At 42.8% G+C, this 26,131-nt stretch overlaps 1 protein-coding gene across 3 annotated transcripts in view; it reads left to right on the top strand.

The window, feature by feature from the left end:
• Positions 1–3,916: 3,916 nt before the first annotated feature.
• Positions 3,917–26,131, top strand: part of ELP2 (elongator acetyltransferase complex subunit 2) — a 158,857-nt gene continuing 136,642 nt past the window's right edge. For all 3 annotated transcript variants that reach the window (XM_068236709.1, XM_068236710.1, XM_068236711.1), the window contains exons 1-3: positions 3,917–4,088; positions 21,423–21,501; positions 23,149–23,219. In XM_068236709.1, the coding sequence (XP_068092810.1) occupies positions 3,957–4,088; positions 21,423–21,501; positions 23,149–23,219 (282 nt within the window). In that variant the 5' untranslated portion in view covers positions 3,917–3,956. The remainder of the gene's footprint in view (positions 4,089–21,422; positions 21,502–23,148; positions 23,220–26,131) is intronic.

Genomic DNA, 26,131 nt, shown 5'->3' on the forward strand with positions numbered 1-26,131 from the left:
TTAGGAGAAAACTCAGGCGAAAAAGTGAATTGCATATGGGCCAATGTGTATAGGATGTCTTAGTTGAGTATTTAGTTGCAGTGTAGATTTTGTCACAAAGGAAATGTATATGTCTTTAAATGCCATACTAAATATATGGGCTTTCAAGCTAGGAATAAGAGGATCATGGCAGAAGGCTGTGGATTCAAAGGAATTGGATTAGATTCTAGAGATGACCAGACTGAGAATGTGGATGAGTATGGAAATTTGATGCCTGGTACACACCATGCAATTTCCCGTCAGATAGATGTGTCGAATAAATTATTTTCAACAGGTCCGATCTGATTTCCGATCGATTTTCTGATTACTTCTATACAAAATCTATCAGAAAAATAATCGTAATTCAGATCGGACCTGTCAAAAATGATCTGTTTGACCTAACTATCTGACTGGAAATTACATTGAGTGCACCAGGCATAAGGTTCAGTGATTGGCCAATTTTACCACCTTCATGTAGTATGAGGACCAGCAGATTTTGAATACCATGGACAGATTGTGTAGGTAAGCTCTCCTACTACATTGAACTGGTAAAATTGGCCTACCATTGGCTAATAAAAATTGGATGTGTGTAGGCACCCAACAATTCGCAAAGATTGGAATATCAGCAGGACTGTTTTGAAGAAGATTCTCTATTTTATGAGTTCCCAGCGGAGTGTGAAAAGAACCAGTATTATTTGACAATACAGGATTGGTTTGTTAACAGCATGGTAGCTGTGTTCTGTGCTTACTGCAGGTCCATATATACAGGACCTTGCAGTAACCAAGCAGTTATAGAATGGAAGAGTTAATTAGTGTTGGCAGATCTTCTATGGAGATCGCATATATGATTTTTGCTGTGTTCTTCAGAAGAAAGTAGAAACAGCTGACATGATTGGCAGTGGACCAGTTACCTTCCAGGTGCTTACCTCTGATGCAAGAATTTCAGTTTTGCAAGCATTAAGTTTTAGTTGTCATTCATTCAATCCTGCAGCTAAGCTTAGCAAGTGATTGTGTACAGTCTGTTATGCCAGGAGTTCTCCAAGAGGCAGCATGTATATACTGTTTATATTGTGAATAGGAAAGAAAACAGACTTGAGAAACACAAATCACCTTCCATTTGCGGCTTGACTGACTATATCATTTTTTAAACTTGGTTTGAAAAAGTAAAATAAGAACAGTGCAATCTCCCTTTCAATCGAGTCTTTTTAGCCACTTTACCCTATCAAGGCTGGTACTGACTGGAAAAACTGAGCCTACTGATGTTGGTCAGTGGGCTCAACTTTGCCAATCAGTACCAGATTTGATGGGATATAGTTGTTAAAAAGCCTTGATTGGAGGGGAGTCCGTACTGTATTGAAGTCTGTTGCTCTGCAAGTTGTTTGTAGTGCCAGCCTGAATGAGGATTGTGGTGATCCCTCTTGAATATGGATCTTTAGCTGTCTGGAAGTCTCCAGGCTTGTTGTGATCTAGAAATAATGGTGTTATGGTGGTGGAATCTTGTTGACCCTGGCATTGGTGGTAGGCATGGGCTAACCATGGGGTGGAGACTAAGTAGCTACTGAACATTGGCTGAGAGTCTCTCAAGGGTTCAAGAACTGATATGCCTAGCAGCCTTCTTTGCTGCTAATGATTACCTGGTCACAGCCCCTCAGATTGGCTCACTGAACACAAAGATAATATGAAATTATTTATATATATTATATATTATTCACAGACACAGTCATAAGCATGCCAAAGCAACAAGCATGTTCAAAGCACTTGTGCTTTCCACACTACCGTCACAAGCTGGTGACCAGCAGTGCACACACTGATGACAAGACACCACTGACCAATATAATCACCAGGCAAGTATGACGAAGTGAGGGTATTTTCCTTAGCCCTCAGTGGGTCCATGAACACTGCAGAGAAGTTATATAATCTAAAAGAATATGCCTCTGGACAGACAATGGAGTCTCATTCTTGAATAGAATAAATGTTTGGGGGATATTAGAAGAACCATCTGCATCAGGAAGAAATTATAACTTTGACGCAAGAATCTGAAATATTTTGTTAAAAACTGCTGAAAGAATGAATGCTCAATCCTATCCCACAGACCTGAGGGACTGCACTGTATTCAAAGACTTCATCAAATAAGTATGAGCGGTCTTAATCTTTTCCTAACTCCTCTGGTGATTTCCATCTGAAAAAAATCCAATGCTATTATTTGGGCATTCATTTGAGTTATTAAACCAGAGCACAACCCACTTTAAGGGCTCGTTCACATCTAGGGCGTTTTCGGCCTTTTTTCAAGCGCAGGCGATTTTTAAAATCGGCTACAAAATGCTTATACAATGAAATCTCTATGAGACGGTTCATATCAGCGCGTTTCATCCGCTTTGCGCTCAGCAAAGCAGTGCTTGTACCATTTGTGGGGCGATGTTGCTCTAATGGAAGATATAGGAAGAGCGCTAAATGCTAACAACATTGCTTTATGGGGCGATTGCGTTCGCGCTTTTGTGAATAAATACATTTCTGGGTGAAAAAGTTCACTTCCTGCCTGATGTCAGGAAGTGAAAAAACGGAATCGCTCTGCAAAATCGATTACAAAAGTGATTTGTACAAATGCGTAGTGGGCAGTGGAGCGCCGGGAGGGGGGAAAAAATCACTGGCGTTAGCGATTTTAGATGTGAACAAAGCCTCACTGAAAGTGGCAATCTGCAGCGCCAGTCTCTCAAACAGATTACATTGCCACCTGCATTAGTTACTAGCATAGCTCACAACTGTCCCTTTTTCAGAGGGACAGTCCCTCTTTGGAAGCCCTGTCCCTCTGTCCCTCTTTCCTCCTCATTTGTCCCTTTTTCAGGACTTTGTCCCTCTTTCTATGTAAATATATATATTTCTCTACTGAAAATGTGTTTGATGGACTCTAAACTTTATTCCCATCCTTTAAATTGATATATTACTAATTTTAAAATGTTAATATGAAGGAAAATGAACCAGGATAGAAAGGAGCAGTGTGGTTTAAAGTATAAAACAACATATTTTTCTTATGGAATCTGTATGGTATGCGTGACTAGGAGTGTGACGGGGGCGTGATCAGGGGTGTGGCTTAAGTGTCCCTCTTTCTCATCTCAAAATGTTGGGAGGTATGGTTACTAGATCTCACCTGAAAAACTACTGACAAGGGAAGCAGAGTTTAACAACTGCTGTGTACTGCTAGTTTTTTAAAATGGTGATCTGCGGCAATTGTGGAATAAGTGTCCTATGAAAGCCCAGCGATCTCCAAATTTAGAGTAGCAGTCTGGTGATAACCACGATAGCTGGTAACAGGGCCGAGCCGAGGCATAGGCTGGAGAGGCTCCAGCCTCAGGGCGCAGTGTAGGAGGGGGCGCAGAATTCATTCAGCAGTCATTCCTAATTGGGTTTGAAGCAGAAAGAAATAAGAAAAGGGGATACATTGCAGTGATTGCAAGCCAGATAACTAGATATTAAGGTGTTGGGGAGGTTGTGGGCCCTGTGGCGCCTCTTAGTCTAATAGCAATCAGTGTTTGATGCCTGGGGTGGCAGGGATGGAGGGGCGCACTTTGGTGTCTCAGCCTTGGGTGCTGGAGGACCTTGTCCCGGCTCTGGCTGGTAATCATCACTAGAGTGCCATTGCATAACAGAACTAGTGGCAATTGTTCATAAGTGCATACAAGTGGTGATCTGCTACTTTCGGAAATATAGAACTGAAAATCGGTGTTATTTTTCAGGAGAACAAGTTGCTAATAAGACCCCTGTGTTTTTGCTGGCTGCATTATAAGCAACGCTTAGAAAAAGCGACCCGCGGCTGAGCCAGTCAGCAACCAGCTGTGCGGACTGCGGTGTGCTATAGCCACGTGGTACGCCGATGTCACTCAGTCACATGACCACGGTGTCATCAGACAGCTCTGTGTACAGGAAGCTGTAACCTAACCAGCATGGCTGCTTCCACGGTGCATTTAGCCCATGCTGCTCTGTCGGTGAACCGGTGTCCGCGATCCGTGAGCTGGAGCCGGGGGGATGTCCTGGCATGCGGGACCTGTCACTCCATAGCATTGTACAGTCCTCAGGTAACAGCCAGTCTGCTTCTGCTCTGACAGAGGAATGCGAGAACAAACTGTATGCAGGATCTCTCCTGCTTTTTCTATTACTGTTAAATAAATATGCAACTTCTTGTTTTAGAATATCTAGCACGTTGTGTGGCCCAATGTCCTTTATTATTGCTCTGCTTTTCTGTGTTTTATAGTAGTAGTGATGTTTTGCATAATTCTTCATAGAGAATGAGGCAAACATTGATGGAGAAAGCTTTCTATGGGTATAATAAGGAAAAGTATAATGTGATAAAGATAGTCTTTTTACACTGTGCCTACTTTGTTTCGTCGCAGCGGACAATATTGCAATGCCATTCCTATGCATTGCGGTGGGCTCCGACAGAATAAGGCAAATTATGTTTACAGTGGTGGTGAAGTATACTTTCATTGTATTGTATGCTTCACTGTATGGTCGCACCACGTCTAACCTGCGGTGTGTCCACTGACGGATTTACTATAAGGCACTGTAGGCATGTGCCTACAGGTGCATGATGATGGAAAGTTGTCTCACTCCCTTCCTTTCCTATGCAGAGTCCTGAGCAGAGCGTAAATGAGCGTAACTCACCTAGCTCTCGGCATTCCACTGATGAGATCTCCATTCAATCGGGGGCACTTCTAACTAGTTAATATTGAGGGTACCTCTGGCTACCTAATGCTAAGGCCCTGTTTACACTTAATCAGTTGGTACACATTTTTTTTCCTTCTCCATAGCAATGCATTGTTAAAAGATTTCATTTAAAACGCGTCAAGTGTGAAAGGTACCATAGGATAACATGGGTATTACTTTGAAAAGCCGTTGTCCTTTCAGTTATAACTGAGAGAAACTGATTAAGTGTAAATGGGGCCTAAGGGACACCTGTAGCTACCTATGACAGGCAAGGGAAATAAGGGAGAAGTCACAGCTTGGACAGCCAGCACAGTTGTGATGCGGTTTTGTGGGTTCATGGAGGGCGAAGTCTAGGGTGCCAGGACATCTGTGCCTGTTGGCTCCAATTACCGGTATGTATATCTGGGCCTGGGTGTGAGTTTTTGGTAGCTTTGCTTTGCGAAAGGACCCTATGGCTAGGCTCACACTGGGGCCTTGCTAAAAACATTTCTAGTGACATGTAATGCAAGCAAAGAGTTAACTGACTAATATGCAGCTTCATTAACTAACATTGTGCATGTCAAGGTGTGCTCTTCTAGTAACACACTGCATTTTCTGTTATTACCAGTAAACCCGTGATTCTCAAAAGAATTGTACCCCACAACCACTGCAGAGCCCTCTCCAACCACCTTTGGTCACTGACTCTCAAAAGAATCTTGCATCACAGCCGCCGCTGAATCCTTGCCCGTGATTCTCGTAAGAATTGCATACCACAACTGCGTCAGAGCTGCCGCTGGCCAAAGCTTGCAAGCATTCCCTAGGTGCCCAAACCTGAAATGCGCAGGCATTCAGAGCTTGCGCCAGCCACGTTCTAGCACAGCCACGTCACCCTCATTATGCTGTAGCTTGGATGGTTCCATCTGGACAGCGGGAGGCTGAGAACACATGCTACCACAAAGCGGAAGCTGTTACATATATGCTGGCCGGCAATTCAGCAACTCAACTACAGAGGTTTGCAAAAGTATTCGGCCCCCTTGAAGTTTTCCACATTTTGTCATTACTGCCACAAACATGAATCAATTTTATTGGAATTGCGTAATTATTCAGCCCCCTTTGGTCTGAGTGCAGTCAGTTGCCCATAGACATTGCCTGATGAGTGCAATTGACTAAATAGAGTGCACCTATGTGTAATCTAATGTCAGTACAACTACAGCTGTTCTGTGACGGCCTCAGAGGTTGTCGAAGAGAATATTGGGAGCAACAACACCATGAAGTCTAAAGAACACATCAGACAGGTCAGGGATAAAGTTATTGAGAAATTTAAAGCAGGCTTAGGCTACAAAAAGATTTCCAAAGCCTTAAACATCCCACGGAGCACTGTTCAAGCTTCATTCAGAAATGGAAGGAGTATGGCACAACTGTAAACCTACCAAGACAAGGCCGTCCACCTAAACTCACAGGCCGAACAAGGAGAGCGCTGATCAGAAATGCAGTCAAGAGGCCCATGGTGACTCTGGACGAGCTGAAGAGATCTCCGCTCAGGTGGGGGAATCTGTCCATAGGACAACTATGAGGCTACTTACACACCAAGACGTTGCATTTTAGGGGACGTTATGGTCACATAACATGCCCCTAACGCAACGTATGGTGGTGTTGAAGTTGGACGTCAGATTGAGCTGCGTTATGCAGCTCTCAAAGCAGCCGCTCCAGGTTAGTGATAGGAAGTCCGGATCATTTTAAGGTTTGGATCATTTGAATCGGACCATTGAAAAGATCTGGATCTTTGAACCAAATCATTTGAATAATTTTACTAGGGAAGCAGACTGGGTGAAATGACTAGCAGGACAGGACATTCCCTGCACTGTACATTCTGTATGTTCCTGTTTCTTCCAGTCAGACATCCGCTGTGAACCGAATCTTTCATTGTGATGATCCGACTCACAAAAAAGATCCGGATCAAATGAACGATTCGTTCATGATCCGGACAACACTACAGTCCTACCACGAGTCTCTGCAGTGCAGTGAAAATTAATTAGCCATGTGGCTGGCTGTGGAGGAGGAGGGGATGCCTCCTCCTCGAACATTACTGAGCATGTGCAAGCAGTCTAACGCTGCTTAGCCCAGTATAACGTACAGCATGCAGTACTTTGTTTAAACGTGCTGCGTTACTATGTAACGCGGGCACTGTGAACAGCACGATTGATTTTACAGTGCTATGAGTTAGGCTGCGTTACTGGCTGCTGTAACGTGGGACTTTAACGTCCCACTGTGAAACCAGCCTTAGTCGTGCACTGCACAAAGTTGGCCTTTATGGAAGAGTGGCAAGAAGAAAGCCATTGTTAACAGAAAAGCATAAGAAGTCCTATTTGCAGTTTGCTACAAGCCATGGGGGGACACAGCAAACATGTGGAAGAAGGTGCTCTGGTCAAATGAGATCAAAATTTAACTTTTTGGCCAAAATGCAAATACTATGTGTGGTGGAAAACTAACACTGCACATCACTCTGAACACAGCATCCCCACTGTCAAATGTGGTGGCAGCATCATGCTCTGGTGGTGCTTCTCTTCAGCAGGGACAGGGAAGCTGGTCAGAGTTGATGGGAAGATGGATGGAGCCAAATACAGGGCAATCTTGGAAGAAAACCTCTTGGAGACTGCAAAAGACTTGAGACTGGGGTGGAGGTTCACCTTCCAGCAGGACAACGACCCTAAACATAAAGCTTGGGCAACTATGGAATGGTTTAAAACAAAACATATCCATGTGTTAGAATGGCCCAGTCAAAGTCCAGATCTAAATCCAATTGAGAATCTGTGGCAAGACCTGAAAACCGCTGTTCACAAACGCTGTCCATCTAATCTGACTGAGCTGGAGCGGTTTTGCAAAGAAGAATGGGCAAGGATTTCTGTGTCAAGATGTGCAAAGCTGGTAGAGACATACCCTAAAAGACTGGCAGCTGTAATTGCAGCAAAATGTGGTTCTACAAAGTATTGACTCAGGGCTGAATAATTACGCACACCCCACTTTGTAGTTTTTTTTTATGTTTGGAATCATGTAGGATTTTGGTTCCACTTCTCACATGTACACCACTTTGTATTGGTCTTTCACGTGGAATTCCAATAAAATTGATTCATGTTTGTGGCAGTAATATGACAAAATGTGGAAAACTTCAAGGGGGCTGAATATTTTTGCAAACCACTGTATCACTGAGTTTGGGCCAGTGGACACCAAGAGCGGTTCTGAGCATTTTAAAAAACGCTTGTGGGTTGAAAACTGCTTGGCTAATGTATTGCAAAGGGATGGTGCACACCAGAGCGGTTCGATTTTCCCCAAACGCAAACTCGGGTCCTGCAGCATTTTTGTGGATTTCTGAGGCGTTTCTGTCTCAATGTAAAGTATAGGAAAGTGGAAAATCGCTCTGAAAAGCGCTAGATCAGAGAGATTTTTTTCCAAGTGTTTTTGTTACAGAAGCTGTGCAGTTACAGCTTTACTGTAACAACATATAAAAAATGCTACACCAAAACGCTCCAGAAAAGGCTAGGCATGTTTAGAAAATCGCTCCGAACATGCCTCTGAAAAACCACTTCAAAAACTGCTAGCGTTCGCGGATACGCTATCGGGTTTTGGTGTGCACTGGCCCTAAGAGAGCAGGATCGTACAGGCTGCAGAAGGTCTGACTGCAGAGGATTCTGCTCACCTTCCCTATACCAACAATCAGTTCTTGGTGGTGAGGAACTTTTTGTTTCTAAAGGGGCATACAGACATGCGACTAAAGTCGTTGGTAACGAACGACTAACGATCGTTTATAACGACGATCGTTACAAAATAACCGCTAACGATCGTTAAGGGTAACGATCAGCGACTGAAGTCGTTGCAAACTGGAAATCCGTCCTGGCGGATTTTTTGTAACGACGATCGTTAGCAAAAGTACGTGTGTATGCTGATCGTTACAAAAACGATCGTTCGTTAAGTACCGTACATGCGCAGACAGAGAGAGAGAGACAGAGAGATGTATATAGATATATATATATATATATATATATATATATATATATATATATATAGATGTAGATAGATGTATAGAGATATATAGATATATGTTGACATAGATAGAGATATATCTATCTATATCTCTCTCTCCCTGTGTGTGTGTGTATATATATATATATATATATATATATATATATATATATATATATATATATATATATATATATATATATATATATATATATATATATATATATATATATATATATATATATATATATATATATATATATATATATACGCAACTTCCTCTTTCCTACTGGCCATTAACAATGACGTTCGTTCCGGGTTCATTGATCTGAATAACGTTTAGCATACTAGATGCGCTGTATCATACCTTCGTCACTTCCGCATCGTTCGTTCGGAAACGATCTGATCGTTTCCCACTTTCAACACCTCTTTACTAACGACCTTTTCATTTCTCTCCTTAATTGATCGTTCGTCGTTGCTTACGAACGATCGTTATCGCATGTCTGTACGTAGCTTTAGTGGTTCATTGAACTATGGATCCAGATCACTTAGCTTGAATTAAGCCCTCCCGGAAGCTTACTATTAAGGTGTCCCTCCGACGCTATAATACTTATCAGCAAGGCTGTGGGAGTGGATGCATGGGCATGCCTCTGGCATCTGGTAAACCTTATCTTTGGCCAGACACGTGCTAGACATAGCTGCATCTCCATTAGCAGCTGTCATGTGTAAATTATATGGGTTGGTTGCAGGTAATATCGCCTAAATTCAGTGTTTTTATTGATTTGGAACAGACATCTGGTAAATCTTTGTTATTGTAAATGGATTTCTTTCTAAACTGTTTATGTGCAATAAAACGTTTAGTATTTCCGGTTAGGTTTGTGACTCACATGGTATGTTCAAATTGTCTGTGGTGCGGCTGCTCTCGTCAAACTAACACACAGCATGCTGTGCATTTGCCAGACAACCTGCCTTTCTGCAGAGGCAGTGAAGCATACTTTCATCGTAATGTATGGTTGCACCACATGTCTAACGCGCAATGTGACTTTTTGGCATTGTTGCAATGTGATACTATCGCAATGCGTCGTACACTCTGTGGAAGGATGCCCACAGTGAGAAAAACAAAAACTGGATCGTAAGCCAGTCCTAAGCGCCACATTCACATGGTTGTTGTGTCTTGTTAAATGTCAGTTCAGGTACTTTTTTTAAATGGATTTTGGCTCTTTTCTCCAGTTTTTGATATAATTTTGAATTGTCATGTGTAATGGCTTGAGCACAGTTACGCATTGCTCAGCTGATTTTAGCTACACGTATCAGTGTGCGATATGGAAGGGCATCTAACCTTGCATAGACAGCACCATCTGACAGGCACAGCTCTGTGCTGTGCACCAGTGCATATTGACAACACACTGCTTGCATGCGTGTGCTACACAGTGCTGCCCCACTCAATATAATTGAATAGGATCAGTGCTGCATTACAAGTACAGTGTGTTTCTGTAAACTGCAACACTGTAGCGTGTTTAGGCCATTACGATAGGTTTATACCAAATGTGCTGTGTCAGCATACCCTTTGCCTTGTGGATCCTGTGACCTTTTCATGGTAAGTCCGGTTGCTATGGAGCACAAAATCACCTGTGGAGCAAATTGAGCTTGTACACCTAGTAATAATGTAGTATGTGATATAGTGACAAATTTTGTATTGCACTATAGTAAACTTTTCATAATAAAAAGGGAGCCGTGTGGCTGAGGACATTTGAGCACTGCCATAGGCCACAATATGTATTACGGCTATAGCTGCACTCAGTAATTTGGGTGCCAGCAATAGGAGGAGGAGCCCAAATTACAATAAAAACAGTGCTATTTGGCCACCAGCAGTAGCTGGAAGCCGAATTGCACCGTGCCCCCACTGTATGGCATTTTGGAGGGAGAATAGTAATTAACACCACTGGGAAAATGGCCACAGCACGGTGATCCATATTTTAAACACTTTAACAAAAAAAGGTCCTAAATATTTTTGGTTTTTATATACTTCCCAGGTGTAAGACCTTGTATCAAAGTTTTACACACAAACAAGCTTGGGAAGAAAAAATTAAATCAACTAGGGTTGTTATATTCTAAAATGAATCATTTATTCCTAAATCCATAATAAAAGATTTAAAATGTAGCCAAGGCACAAACACATAACAGGAGATGCACTGATTCAATGTCTATCATTCCAACCACCTGGGCTCAGGTTAACAACTATCAATGACTCGTCAGTCATATGAAAAAGGCCATGGATAACCAGAAAAAATGCATATGCATATAGGACTGTACGGTAGAAAAAATATCACATAAGTATATGTATGCACACACACACTCTTGAATAACCTATAGACGTCCCCAGCAGGGTATTGAGCAATCCACTTATTCCTCTAAAGTGTACAGTCCTATATGCATATGCATTTTTTCTGGTTATCCATGGCCTTTTTCATATGACTGACGAGTCATTGATAGTTGTTAACCTGGGCCCAGGTGGTTGGAATGATAGACATTGAATCAGTGCATCTCCTGTTATGTGTTTGTGCCTTGGCTACATTTTAAATCTTTTATTATGGATTTACGAATAAATGATTCATTTTAGAATATAACAACCCTAGTTGATTTAATTTTTTCTTCCCAAGCTTGTTTGTGTGTAAAAAATTATCCATATTTTAGCTTCACCCTGTGCCCAAATGTATGCACTCTTTCAATCTTAAAACAAATGAGCCTATTTGGCAAAAGAGACTGGGTGAAAGTTGACTTAAAGCGGACCCAAACCAAACATTTTTTTAATTCAAAATATTTAGTTGCACCACTCTGACACATACAAAGATAAATAAACACTTCTTCAAGCCTATGAGCATTTCAGTGCCTGCTTTTCACCCTTCTCTTGGCATAACTAGGGTTATACAGGTGGCAGCCATTAGCAATTCCTCCTTTGCTGGACACCATCTACTCCACATTTTGCCGGATTCTGTCCCGGCAATTTTAAAGGAAGGGAGGGGTTTCTCCAATAAATGTAAAATATTTTATATTTGTCATCATGCAGCTGAAAAAGGCTGCTAATTATTATTATAATTTAGAAAATAGATTTCATTTCTGAAATCTTGTATTTTTAATTTGGGTCCACTTTAATGACTTGTATTCATAATGACTGTGGGGCCAGTTTACTGGCGAATGCACAAGGAAAGTGCCCCTTCCATCCACTCCCTTTCTGCCATTGTGCACACCCTACAGTACTCTTTCTCCTGAATATACCCTCCCTTTATGCCCCTGTTCTCATTACATCACCTCTCTTTGCATTGCCACGCAGTCTGTCTCCCTTCTGTCACAGCTCCTGCTCACCATGCATCTGTCCTTGCACTATTCAGTCACAGTTGTCTCTTGCTTTGCCACGTAGTGTAAAATCCATCAGATTGCGTATACCTTGAACAGATTGGCAGGCACACACACTGCATAGATGATAGAATTGAACTACATTTGTGTGCAGTATGGCATGCTCTATGTCCGGCTTTTGCACACATTCGTTTTTCTGTACGGAAGTATGTCGTGCGCAAGACACAATCTTTCCTATTAGGAAGCATCTTCTGTATGATTATTTGCTGAAAATTAAGCTTTGAGATTCATAAAGAGACAGCAGTTTCCAGCAAGTTTGGTCTCCATAGAAACAAGACACAGGTAAAAGATCTAGGTATGACACACTTGCAGTGGGATCTTTGATCCACTATCAAAGAATAAAATCATTCAATTGGAACTAGCTTAGGCGTATAGCACTGCAGATAGTCCTAACCCCAAGATTAGGTGAGTGGTCAGCAATAAACTATTAATTACTGACAGATCAGCAAAACTTTATAACTAAAGTAACATTATGATGTCCATAAATGAAAGTTACTTTGCAGTAAGTAAAGGTAAAGCTCAGCCTTGGCATAGATATTTTCTCCATGTCTTTCTCCTGGTAGGACAGATGTCTGACTAATGGTACCCATACACGGTACAATAGAAACGTTTGCTTTTGTCGTTTATTTGACCAAAACAATTGAATTGAAGAAAAGTGAAAAATATTTTTATTCGATCAAGACAAATGAACGATTATGCTGTTTTTTTGATAAAAATGTGATTGGACATGTTGGAAAAATGTTAATATCCAAACTAACGGAATAATCAAACCAAATAATCTAATCCCCAAAAAATGAAAAAGTTGTACCATGTATGGGCATCATAAGGCCATATAGAAACACACAAAAAACACCTGGACTCTCACTTTCACTTGTGGTGTCATCATCCTGGAAGCAAGTCATAGACTTTGCTTTTTATATGTCTTAGAAGTTGGAACACTTTGTTTTTTTTCTTTCGCGTCAAACCGACGCTTGGTCACGCGTACCACTATTGGTACGCGTGACCAAGCGTCGGTTTGACGCGAAATGGCCGTCGCCCCACCATCTAGTGCCTGCACCCACCTCCAGTATCGCTGAGCCTGCACCTATGGACATGTAAGAGGTGTCATACACCACGTTACACACATTGGACTGTTATCACGATACGCAGTATCATAGTTGTCTGCATTATTAAGTGTTGGCTGTCGCAGTTGAGAATAAACTATTCATTTGATGGAAGGTGAGCGCTCCAGTCCGTTTCCTTAGTTTTCACATTAAATATATTGCATATGTGATGGGTCTAGTTTAGGCACAATTACATTTAATAAAACCTAGTTTTATATAAATACCGGTATATGTGAAACCTGCTTATATATCATGTTGTATGTTATTGGTCTAGTTTAGACACAGTTAAAGATGGGACTGTAGAAGGACGTCAGGGCACACAGCTCAGGCCCTTCTCCCTTTTTCTCCCCTTTCTCCCTAGATTTCACTTACCACTCTCCTGGATGGATTCCACCTGCTTAGATTAGTTGAGCTCCGGTTGTCACCCATGTGGTCGGGCGGTGGTTCAATGCACGCCTCCACTTCTAAAGGGACTTTGGTAGATTGAGGACCACCGACCCAGGATACTGCTGCAGCATGCCTCCTCCATTTTCCCTGCATCCGCCAGCCAGGTTACCTGAAATTGCCACTGGTGCCAGGGGGTGCTGGGCCTCCTCAATCCGCAGCCCAGGAGAGCCATGCCACTGCTCCACTCCTTTAATGCCATTGTTGCCAGAGGAGCACGGCCAAACCCCTCCCCACCACACTGGCTCACATGTGCTCCACACTCAAGCCATTGAGTAGCTGCACCACGTAGGCCTGCCAAGCGGCAACCAGCTGAACACCACAAGCTCAAGGCTCTCAAACAGGCCAGGAATAATTGCTGCCCCAATCCCTCTCATTTGACCAGAGTTGCCAGGCCCTTGCTGCTTTACTGCTAGCCTTGCTAGTGTCCTCCACCCCTGGTCTGGCCCTTTGCCCTAACCCCAGCTGAGCATGGTTCTCCTACACATCCAAACCAATCATGAACTTGTCTCTGGTCCTCGATGAACTCTGTCCTCTCCACCTCTGCAATGCACCTGTTTTGCTGTTCAGTATCTGATTTGTGCCATAAATGGCACTGCTCATCAGCACTCGGACTACCCCTCTGGTCCCACTGACCCCCCTCCTTACTTCGAAATGCTGTGTGTATGCTTTGTTTTGTAACCCGCTGCAATTGTTAGCCTATAATGTTCCATCACCGACCCTGTATGTGCCAAAACCAATTCCAGGTTCAACCCGTGTTGTATTTGGAAATAATTCTGATTCTAATAAAGATTAATTTTATTAGAATTATGCAGAAACAAATTTGGCAGTGTTGCAAAATAAAATAGTGAAATACTGCTGCAAGAATTCTTAAAGTTCCCTATATCCTCCTCAGCATTCTCCAGCTGCGTACTTGCCCTTTTCCACCCACTCCCAGTGATTGTGAAGCCATGATAAGCTGTCAGGGATACATGGCTTTAGCTGACAGAGCATACAACATGTTTGTCCATGTGATGAAAGGGAAGTGGGTCAGATTGGTGGGGTGTGATCAGGCAGCTGTCAGTTCATGGGAGTCTATGAACAGGTGAGGCATATAGTATCCATTATTATTTTGGAAAAAAACTACAATACTGGTATGTCTTACAAAAGAGTTTTAGGCATAATTCATTGAAAATAATGTTTTCTTAAATGTGTTGACAAAGAACTGTACCTGGACTGGGGTTCAACAAAAATAAAGATTGCAAGATTCCAGTTTCATTCAAAAAAACCCATAGTAGTTGTATGTATTTTTGTAATTTTAATAATACAAACACGTGTAAGGATCCGCTCCTCTCGGCCGCAGTATGGTCTGAGGCGACGATTGAGGTAGAGTCAGCTAACACTTAGCAGGGGTTTATTTTAATAATATAAAATTATAGTTTGTGACCGTGCCTAGGATTGAACCCTGGTCTCCCACATCAGAGGTGATGAGCTTGACCACTGTGCTATGGTTAATACTCTCAGAAAGCTTTGCTGATCAGCATTGGGTGGGTCAGCTGACCTGTTGTGGTCATCTGTTTCAGCTGATCTCACTGTCAGCTGATTTATGCCTGCGTGTGATTGGCTGCTGTATGCATGTGGCCGGCCACTGATTGGTTGCATGTAGTATATAAGTCTGCTGAGTGCTTCCTGTCATTGCCCGTGATAGCGTTAGCTAGTCTAGCTGCTGGGTGCGTGTATCCTGGTTGGAAAACTATTCTTTTTGACCTCTGCCTGATTTTGGACCTTCCTTGCTCGCTGCCTGAACTGACCCCGGAAACTCTCGACTACTCTCTTGCCTGCTCCTTCTGTACTGCGATTCTCGGATACCTGTGTTTGACCCTGGACTGTTATTGGACTCTGCTTTTGTTTCTTGTTTGGTGTTGGTGATCTATCTATACCCACCCTGCATTCAGCCTCAATATCTTGCGCCCTAAAGGCCTGGGTGTAACCGAAGTCGGGTAGGTGTTGTCTCTCACCTCCCGTTCAAGCGGGGACGCGCCACACAAGGTGAAGACGGCGGAGGTAGATTGGGACATTGAGGCTGATTCGTGGGTGGATAGGTTGCCAGGCCTTACATTATCACGGGCCCCTACAATTATTATCATGGAGGAGCTCCAACGCCAGATATTGCTACTTACTGGAGCCGTTAACCAGCTTACAGAACGGGTTAATACTCTACAAAACCAGCAAGCTAATCTGCCGGCTCAACCTGTGGACAACGCAGGGTCTCTTCCCGTTTCGGTCTCGGGGACGTCTGCGGAACCAAAGCTACCACTTCCAGAGAAATTTTCAGGTACCAGGAGTCAGTTTAGTAACTTTATGAACTCTTGTCAAATGTATTTTCGTGTCAGACCAATTGCTTCTGGTTCCGAAACTCAACATGTGGCTCTTATCATTTCACTGCTCCAAGGGGATCCCCAATCTTGGGCCTTTGGCCTTCCACATGGACATGTGGCCCTTTCTTCTGTTGATTAATTTTTTAAGGCCATGGCAGTATTATACTCAGATCCTGATCTCTCCACTACAGCCGTTCAGAAGTTAAGAGATTTGAGACAAGGCCGCAGACCTGCTGAGGAATACGCTGCAGAATTCCGCAGGTGGTCAGTCTCTACCAACTGGAATGATCCTGCCTTACTTGATCAGTTCCTGCTTGGTCTGTCGGAGACTGTAAAAGACATATTGGTCAGTCATCCAGTTCCTGAAACGCTTGAAGATGCTATTACCCTTGCCATTCGGGTGGACCGGAGAGTCCGGCAGAGACGCCAGGGGAGAACTTTCTTTCCTACCGTCACTTCTGTCCCTCAAGTCACTTTGCCCCCTGAAGAACCGATGCAACTTGGTTTCTCTAAACTGACTCCTACTGAGAAATTAAGGAGACGTTCTGAGGGTCTGTGTCTCTATTGCGCAGGCAAGGGACATATGGCCAAGGATTGTCCTGTAAAAAAGAGGCCGGAAAACTCCAGCGCCTAGGTGGGTCCGAGGAAACTCACCTAGGCGAGCAGGTACTTCCTCTTGAATTAAAACGCATTTTATTACCTGTAAGCATTTTTTGGGGTGACAAGTGTCATTCATGTGAAGCATTTCTTGATTGTGGTGCTGCAGGTAATTTCATTGATTGTTCACTGGCCACGAAATTGGGCATTCCTGCCTTGGAATTACAGGACAGGATCTGTGTGACTGCTATAGATGGTTCTCCTCTACAGGAGAATTGTCCGATAGCAATCACTCCAGAAATCTCGTTTAAAGTTGGTGCATTGCATATTGAGTCTCAGTCATTTTATATACTGAAAATGCCTACCTGTTCTATGGTGTTGGGGTTGCCATGGTTGCAGAAGCACAATCCGCAGATCGATTGGACTTCTGGGCAACTTACTAGCTGGTCCTCCTTTTGCCATAAACCTTGTTTGAAACTTGTTCCTTTGCATGGGGTTGAGATAGCTTTTGATACATTACCTATTTGTTACAGAGAATTTGTTGACGTATTTTCTCCTCAGGCTGCTGACAAGCTCCCACCCCATAGATCTTACGATTGCCCTATTGATCTTCTTCCTGGTACTATGCCTCCTCGAGGACGTCTTTACAATCTCTCTGGTCCTGAAGATCGGGCTATGAGGGAGTATATCAAGGAAAATCTCAGTAAGGGTTTCATTCGTCCATCCACTTCTCCCGCAGGAGCGGGGTTTTTCTTCGTGGAGAAGAAGGATGGCGGATTGCGGCCCTGCATTGATTATAGAGGTCTGAATAAGATTACTGTTAAGAATAAATACCCATTACCTCTCATTGACGATTTGTTTGCCCAGGTCACAGGAGCTCGGATCTTTACCAAACTTGATTTAAGAGGAGCGAACAATTTGATCAGAATTCGTCAAGGTGACGAGTGGAAGACAGCTTTCAATACAAAGGATGGGCATTATGAATATTTGGTGATGCCATTTGGCCTTTGTAATGCTCCAGCTGTCTTCCAAGACTTTGTAAATGACATCTTTAGAGAATTCTTGGGGCGGTTTATGGTCATTTACTTAGATGATATTTTGATCTATTCTGCGTCACTTTCTGAACATAGATTTCATGTCAAGACTGTATTGCAGAAATTGAGAGAGAACTCTCTTTACGCCAAATTGGAAAAGTGTGTTTTTGAGACCAATCAAATCTCGTTCCTGGGGTATATTATTTCAGATTCTGGTCTCGCCATGGACCCCGTTAAATTGTCCGCAGTCCTAGATTGGCCCCAGCCTTCCGGGCTCAAGGCTCTCTAGCGTTTCCTGGGTTTTGCGAATTTTTATCGCAAGTTTATTAAGGGTTTTTCCACTTTGGTCGCTCCTTTGACTGACCTGACTAAAAAAGAAGCTGATCCCACTCATTGGCCCCCTCAGGCCTGTCATGCCTTTGAGGTATTGAAAAAGGCTTTTTGTACTGCCCCTGTACTGGCTCATCCAGATATCCTTAAACCTTTTATCATTGAAGTTGATGCTTCCGAAATTGGCGTAGGAGCAGTTCTTTCACAATACTCAGGTTCTCCAGAACGTCTCCACCCTTGTGCCTTCTTCTCTCGCAAGTTTTCTTCTGCTGAAAGAAATTACGACATAGGGAATAGAGAGCTGTTGGCAGTTAAGATGGCATTCGAGGAGTGGAGACATTGGTTGGAGGGAGCTTTGCATCCAGTCACTGTGTTTACTGACCACAAGAACCTAGAATATATTGAAAGTGCCAAGAGACTCAATCCTAGACAGGCCCGGTGGGCATTGTTCTTTGCCCGTTTCAACTTTACAATTACTTATAAGCCTGGGTCCAAAAACATTAAGGCAGATGCATTATCACGTTGTTTTGAACCTGAAACTAATCAACCTGTAAGTTCAGAATCCATTGTTCCCAAACATTGTATTATCAATGCGCTGTCCACCTCTCAGTTATCACCTGATCTTTCAGTGTTACTGTCTTCCTGTCAGAATGATGCACCTGCCGAGAAACCACCAGGTCTGTTATTTGTTCCATTAACTCTTCGGTTACAGGTTCTACAGCAATTTCATGATTCCAAATTAGCGGGTCATCCTGGTGAAAAAAAGACTGTAGATTTATTGTCTCGTCATGTCTGGTGGCCATCGCTCAGGGTGGATTGTAAGGCCTTTGTTAAGGCATGTCCAGTCTGTGCTCGAAATAAGACTTCTCATCTTGCACCCAGAGGTAATCTGCAACCACTTCCCATCCCTGATAGGCCTTGGACTCATGTGTCGATGGATTTTATTGTAGATTTACCTTGCTCTCAGGGGAATACTGTTATATGGGTAGTGGTTGACAGATTTAGTAAAATGGCTCACTTTGTTCCCTTGAGTAAGTTACCCTCTGCAAAAGAATTGGCAGAATTGTTTATTGTCCATGTTTTCCGTCTGCATGGTATCCCTGAAAACATTGTCTCTGACAGAGGAGTACAATTCGTCTCGCAGTTTTGGCGAGCATTTTGTTCTCCTATTGGTATATCATTGTCATTTTCCTCTGGATTTCATCCTGAGACTAATGGACAAACTGAGAGAACAAACCAGTCTTTGGAGCAATATCTCCGGTGTTTTGTATCTGATTGTCAGGACCAATGGTTTGAAGTTCTACCGTATGCAGAATTTGCTTTTAACAACCTTGCCAGTACCTCTACTAAAATGTCCCCATTTCAGATTGTCACAGGTTTAAATCCTAAGTTTGCTTCCCTATCAGGTACGTCTTCTGGGTTTCCAGTGTTGGAGGATTGGCTGTCACATATGGTTTCGTTATGGGACCAGGTTAAAAGAAATTTAGAGGTGGCAGTCAAACAGCAGAAAAAAATTGCTGATAAACATCGTTCTCAGGAATTTTCCTTTTCACCTGGTGATTTAGTCTGGGTCTCCACCCGTAACCTTTCTTTACGGCAGCCTTCTTCCAAACTGGGTCCCAGATATATAGGTCCTTACCCTGTAAAAGAAAAAATAAATAACGTCACCTACAGGATTTCATTGCCTCAATCCATGCGGGGAGTCAATTCATTTCATGTTTCTCTGCTGAAACCGGCAGTTAATACCATGATATCTGACTCTCCACCACCTCCGGTCATTGTTGATGGAGAACCAGAATATGAAATTGAAAAAATTCTGGATTCTCGTAAAGTACGTAATTCTTTACAATACCTTGTTGACTGGAAGGGCTATGGCCCAGAAGAAAGATGTTGGGTCCCAGCACGTCAGGTACATGCTAAAGAATTAATCCATCAATTTCATTTGAAATTTCCAGATAAACCAAGGTTGGAGTGTTCGGAGACCACTCCTCAGGGGAGGGGTACTGTAAGGATCCGCTCCTCTCGGCCGCAGTATGGTCTGAGGCGACGATTGAGGTAGAGTCAGCTAACACTTAGCAGGGGTTTATTTTAATAATATAAAATTATAGTTTGACCGTGCCTAGGATTGAACCCTGGTCTCCCACATCAGAGGTGGTGAGCTTGACCACTGTGCTATGGTTAATACTCTCAGAAAGCTTTGCTGATCAGCATTGGGTGGGTCAGCTGACCTGTTGTGGTCATCTGTTTCAGCTGATCTCACTGTCAGCTGATTTATGCCTGCGTGTGATTGGCTGCTGTATGCATGTGGCCGGCCACTGATTGGTTGCATGTAGTATATAAGTCTGCTGAGTGCTTCCTGTCATTGCCCGTGATAGCGTTAGCTAGTCTAGCTGCTGGGTGCGTGTATCCTGGTTGGAAAACTATTCTTTGTTGGATTACTTGGCTTTTTGACCTCTGCCTGATTTTGGACCTTCCTTGCTCGCTGCCTGAACTGACCCCGGAAACTCTCGACTACTCTCTTGCCTGCTCCTTCTGTACTGCGATTCTCGGATACCTGTGTTTGACCCCGGACTGTTATTGGACTCTGCTTTTGTTTCTTGTTTGGTGTTGGTGATCTATCTATACCCACCCTGCATTCAGCCTCAATATCTTGCGCCCTAAAGGCCTGGGTGTAACCGAAGTCGGGTAGGTGTTGTCTCTCACCTCCCGTTCAAGCGGGGACGCGCCACACAAGGCGAAGACGGCGGAGGTAGATTGGGACATTGAGGCTGATTCGTGGGTGGATAGGTTGCCAGGCCTTACAACACGATTGCCTTTCAACTTGAAGCTATCTACGAATTTCCAAAATGTAGTGTGATCCCAAGTTGCACTTCTTTCCAACCCTGCTAGCAGTGATCTTTTTTGAGTACAGACTGTTAAGAAATATTGCATGTGTAATTATCTGCACAGAGCAGAAGCCCTTGTTACACTATTACACTTTGCACACCTGGATTAATCAAGTGAATAGTGACAGACTGTGACACACGTATTTTGCAGTTCCAAGACCACTTGCAATGTGAGTAAGCTGAAATATCAGTAGCCAGTAATCTAGAAATGTATATAACTGAACTCAGCAAAAGTGGAACTTTCTGTATGTTCTTATGCATTGATTTGTCTTTGGTCCTTTCCTTTGTTGAAGCCTCTTTGCATCTGATGGCTTTCAGTCAGCCATTAATTTGCTTACGTCCCGTGGTCTTATATAAATGTGGTAAACCATTGTCTTTTAATACATCCAGAACAGTTTTGTAGGATTACTTGTGATCTCTGGGGTAGATGTGCCTTAGTACATCAGGCCCTGTGGCAGTTATGTGCTTGATTTCAAAATGTGAGTAATACTTCTGTATTATCCAACTATTTTTGTTACAGGATATGTTTTTTTTCTTTTCTTTTAGGAAAAGAGAATAATAACTACTCTGAATGGACATACTGGAAGAGTGAACTGTGTGCATTGGATACAAAAACGTGATGGCAGTAAGTAACTATTCTTATCATAAGCACTGCGTACTAAGCTTAAATCTGGTCACACACATCTGAGGTTGTGCATGCATGAAGTGTCATCTTACTGCCCTCGTAAACATCAACCCAAAACAGTGTTCACTGTAACCATTTCATGACTGATGTAGGTGGACTCTATGTCCTGGTTGGAGTCTCTGCCAGGACTTAGATTTCACTTGTTCATGTCGCACATTCCTGCCATGATGGCCGATCTCGTCGCATCGCTTGCTCAACTGTCTGACAGCTAAGCTCCAGGCATCTGTCAGGAGCCCATTTCATTGGGTAATGCCCCTGTGTTCACTATAAGCCAAATCGCAGTGATCATAGCTCTAAATAAATATATCGGGGAAAAAAGTCTCTGGTGCTTAAAAGACCACCGGCCTTAACGAGAACCTGAAGCGAGTAAAAGTATTTAAAATAAACACATGACGTAGCTGCAAATTAATATTACATACTAACCTCGCCATCAGTTCCTCTCAGAAGCTCACCATTTTCTTTTTACAGTGATCCCTTCCAGTTCTGACAATATTTTGTCAGAACTGAAATATACCAGTTGCTGTCAGTTATGCATCACCTGCTGTCAGTTACAACTGTATGTGCAAGGTAATGTCCATGTTTCCCTATGGCTCAAGTGGGCGATATTTCAGTTTAACAGTGTGCTTACCTGGAAGCTGTTATGGGGTAATGGCCATTGTTAAAATGGAGGACGGAGAATTCCATTGATCACAGTGGACAAACAGGATGCAGAAGAGGAGAAAGAGTAGACTACACAGGAGGTAAGTATGACCTGCTTATGGTTATTTTGACTTTTTGTTTTCAGTTCAGGTTCTTTAAAATTGTAAAATTTAAAGTATTTGTAATCATATATAAATGAGAAGTACATTTCTCCCAGAGTAAAATGTGCTATAAATTACGTCTCATGTTGCTGTGACTTACAGTAGGTAGTAGAAATCTCACAGCACTGACAGGTTTGGACCAGCTCATCTCCTCATGGAGTGTACGCAGGGTTTTCTTTATTTTCAAAAGCACTTAGTGAATGGCAGTTGCTTCATCCAACTGCCAAAAAAGTGAGCAAGGAGCAGGGAGGCTGGCTAGCATATTGTATAAAACCTTTTCAAGGAGTTGCTAAGAATCCCCCATGAGGAGATAAGCTGGTCCAAAGCCTGTTGGTTCTGTCAGATTTCTACTACCTACTGTAAGTGACAGCAACATAGAAGAAAAGTAATTTATGGCTCATTTTACTCTGGAAGAAATTACTATTGATTTGTACGTGTTAACATGTATTTTAAATTTCAGTTTTTCACAATAGTGGTCCTTTTAAGAGCCAAGAGCCATGTGGCCCTGAAAGCATTAAAGATCTAAGAAGAGAGGTTGAACAGCAACAATTGGCTACACCCCACATACATAACTTGATACATTTTGTGAATTGAGGTTGTTGCTTTGAGCTTTCTGTACAAGATTGGTGAATGTTTTGCCAAATCTGATTTGACATTAGTGGTGAGTGATAATTGATGGTCCAATAATGTCCATTATACGTGATGGGTCATTACGACTGCATTGGTCGCTGTCCTTATATTTTCATGTTTTGTACCGTCATTTTAATGAAGCCTGTTTGTTTTTAAGGTGCTGAAACGGAGTTGGTTTCGGGCGGATCTGATAAAAAAGTAATCATTTGGAATATAAAGGACTTCCAGGTAACTATAACACTAGTCTTAAAGAAGAGCTGTTAGGTATAAGGTCTCAGAGAAAAAACAACACATATCAGTAGCTAAATATTGGCTTTACTTACATTACATATGCATTTCACTGTTCATGTTTGGATTTCACAGAATTTGTATATAGTATTTGCAGAGATTGATGCTCCTGACTGTTCATGGCAGGTTCCATCTTTGACTGTCTTGTCTAAAGCCAATTGTGATGTAATATCCTCCCTTACCCTGCTTCCTTATTGATGATTCTTTAGCCCTCCCAAGTCCCAGCCCTCAGACACTTCCACCAGTCTATGGTCTAACGGGGCATATTGTCTGTCGCTCATAGGGGGGATGGGGTGGGGGGTGCGGGCTATCGTGCTGTCAGTGTGTGTGTGTGTGTGTGTGGGGGGGGGGGGGGGGGCAGAGGTGAGCCGTTTTAGTTCTATACTGGGAAGTCCGGATCTTTTCAAATGGTTCGGATGATTCGAGTCGGATCATTGAAAAGTTCCGAATCTTTGAATCATTTGCAGCAGAGTGAGAGGTGCAGGAGAATGAGGGCACATTGAGTGTTACTTTTGGGGAAGGGAGAGATGCAGCAGGAAGATTGTGCTTGTGCGCAGAAGCTGCAGTTCCTGTTTCTTCCAGACATCCACTGTGAACCGAATCTCGGATGATTCGACTCACGAAAAAGATCCGGATAAAAAGATCAGAATCGTTCATGATCTGGACAACACTACAGTGCAGTAAATATTAATTAGCCATGTGGCTAGGAACAATAGCGGACTCCTGCAGTATACTCTAATGCAAGGTGTGCACTGTGAACAGCACATTAATTTTTCACTGCTGTGAGTTGGGCTGCGTTACAGGCTGATGTAACGTGAGCCTGTAACGTCCTACTGTGAAAGCAGCCTTAGGGCGGGATAGGGAAATGAAGGGGAGGACCAGGGAGTGCAGTGGAGAGAAAAAAACCCTCCCAGCATGCTCTGCGCCTTCTGTTATGCGGCCTGTTATGAGGATTGCTATTCAGCCAACAAAAATGTAAGATATCTTTTTAACTTCAGTATTGCCTTGTTGTTTAACACAGGAGAATAGAGATTTAAATGAGCTTTTTTTGCCTAACAGTTACTCTTTAAAGTACACCTTTCATTAGACCAAGTTTTTTCAAATAAAATTGACCTTGTGTTGTAAGCTTTGTGTAGAAATGACTAGCTGATCAGTAGATAGTCATTTTTACTTACTTTAGACAGTGACGTTTGCCTTAATGGTATATTTCTCCTCGCAGCAGTGTGCCCTTGTATTATAATTGGGTGACCCTGACTCTCCCCACACTCCTGTCCTCTCCCCAATTATCATCTGTGAAGTGCAGGATAGAGGCATCCCAAACATTCTCTGCTTTGGAGCTACTGTGGGCAGAGTTGCAGTTCTGTGATTGCTACCAAAAACTTCCAATAACCATGTGTGCAGAAAGTGAAAGTACTCAGCCTTCAGAGAACTGGCTAGTCCCCTTTTCAAAGTTTGTGTGTGTGTGTGTGTGTGTGTGTGTGTGTGTGTGTGTGTGTGTGTGTGTGTGTGTGTGTGTGTGTGTGTGTACTCATAGAACTGGCAGCCCCTAGTAAAGATTTAATAATGGAAGAACACTGTGGTAAGTATGCCTGTTATTTTAGTATACAGACAATGTTCTATGGAGGATCACTTTTCAAAACTTCACCTTCCAACTCCAAAAGCCAGTGGCTGAGTCCCATTGTTAGAGCTGCTGAGTAGTTTGAATGTAGTTTCAGCTGATTCAAAATCTTGTTCCATGCAGCCAGTTACACTGTCAAATAGAGAAGGTCAATGAAATGCAAATAGTGACCAGGCTATTTTTTACAAATTAGTGCTCTGCAGCTTTAATAGCTCGCTGCAGAGCCATACTACTTGGCACTCAAGTGATTCCCCGTCCCCCTTTTCTGCCCACTAACAGAGTTTTCTGTTGGTGGGCTCTGATCGCTGCTGGCATGTTTTTTTTTTTTTTTTGTTTGTTTTTTTTTTATTTTTTTTTTATTTTTTACATTTCACGTTTTTTTTATTTATTTTTGTTATTCCCCTCCATCCCCCCGCCAGCCAATCACGGCGATCCTCTCTCAGAGGCATCAGCCTATGAGAGGGGATTGTGATCGGAGCCTCTCTAGGGGACAGCCGAGTGACACGGCTGTCCACAGTACAGCGCTGCAGTAGATGTACAATGTAAATAGACAGTGGTTTCGCCATCTAACAGTCTGATAGACTGATGACGGAGCTCCGTTCAATTACTCAAGCGGGGATGCTCACGCGATCCTCTGCAATCCCCGCCCACCGCTCTTGACACCTTTTACTGTTACGCAGTCCTGGGACTGCCATCTTCCTGACACCTGTCGGCATTAGGGGGTCGGGAAGGGGTTAAGCGACAGGGAAAGCCACTGGTAGAATATCTGTAAAATTCCCGACATGCGGATGTTTTACTATTGAGCAATGGGTAATACGATAGTAGAATATCTATAATTTTTACCTATATTTTACGATTGCTAAACCTAACCCTATTCCCTCACTCTATCAGTGCCTAACCCTCATAGTAAAAGCCGGCACACTCCTGTGTGTGTTTTTACTGTCAGGGTCATAGTGTCACTTAAAGCATGACAAGCTGGGTATCCATGCTGAGCAGTGATTGGGCAATTAAAGGTCATCAGAGCTTTGATTTGCCCAGTGATTACTGGGATTACGGTAGATAAATCACAGAACTTAAGTCAATGAAACCTTCTCCCCTTCACTACTGACACAGAACGCTGAGAGAAGAGAGCAAAATAGTGGCTGACATTTCTCTGCAGACATTAAGCCGCAAGATAATAGATAGCACCTTTGATCACTATTCAATTTGTTAGTTTTTCTTTTACCCATCTAGA

This window comes from Hyperolius riggenbachi, chromosome 5 (genome assembly GCF_040937935.1).
Source record: "Hyperolius riggenbachi isolate aHypRig1 chromosome 5, aHypRig1.pri, whole genome shotgun sequence".
Lineage (NCBI taxonomy): Eukaryota > Metazoa > Chordata > Amphibia > Anura > Hyperoliidae > Hyperolius > Hyperolius riggenbachi.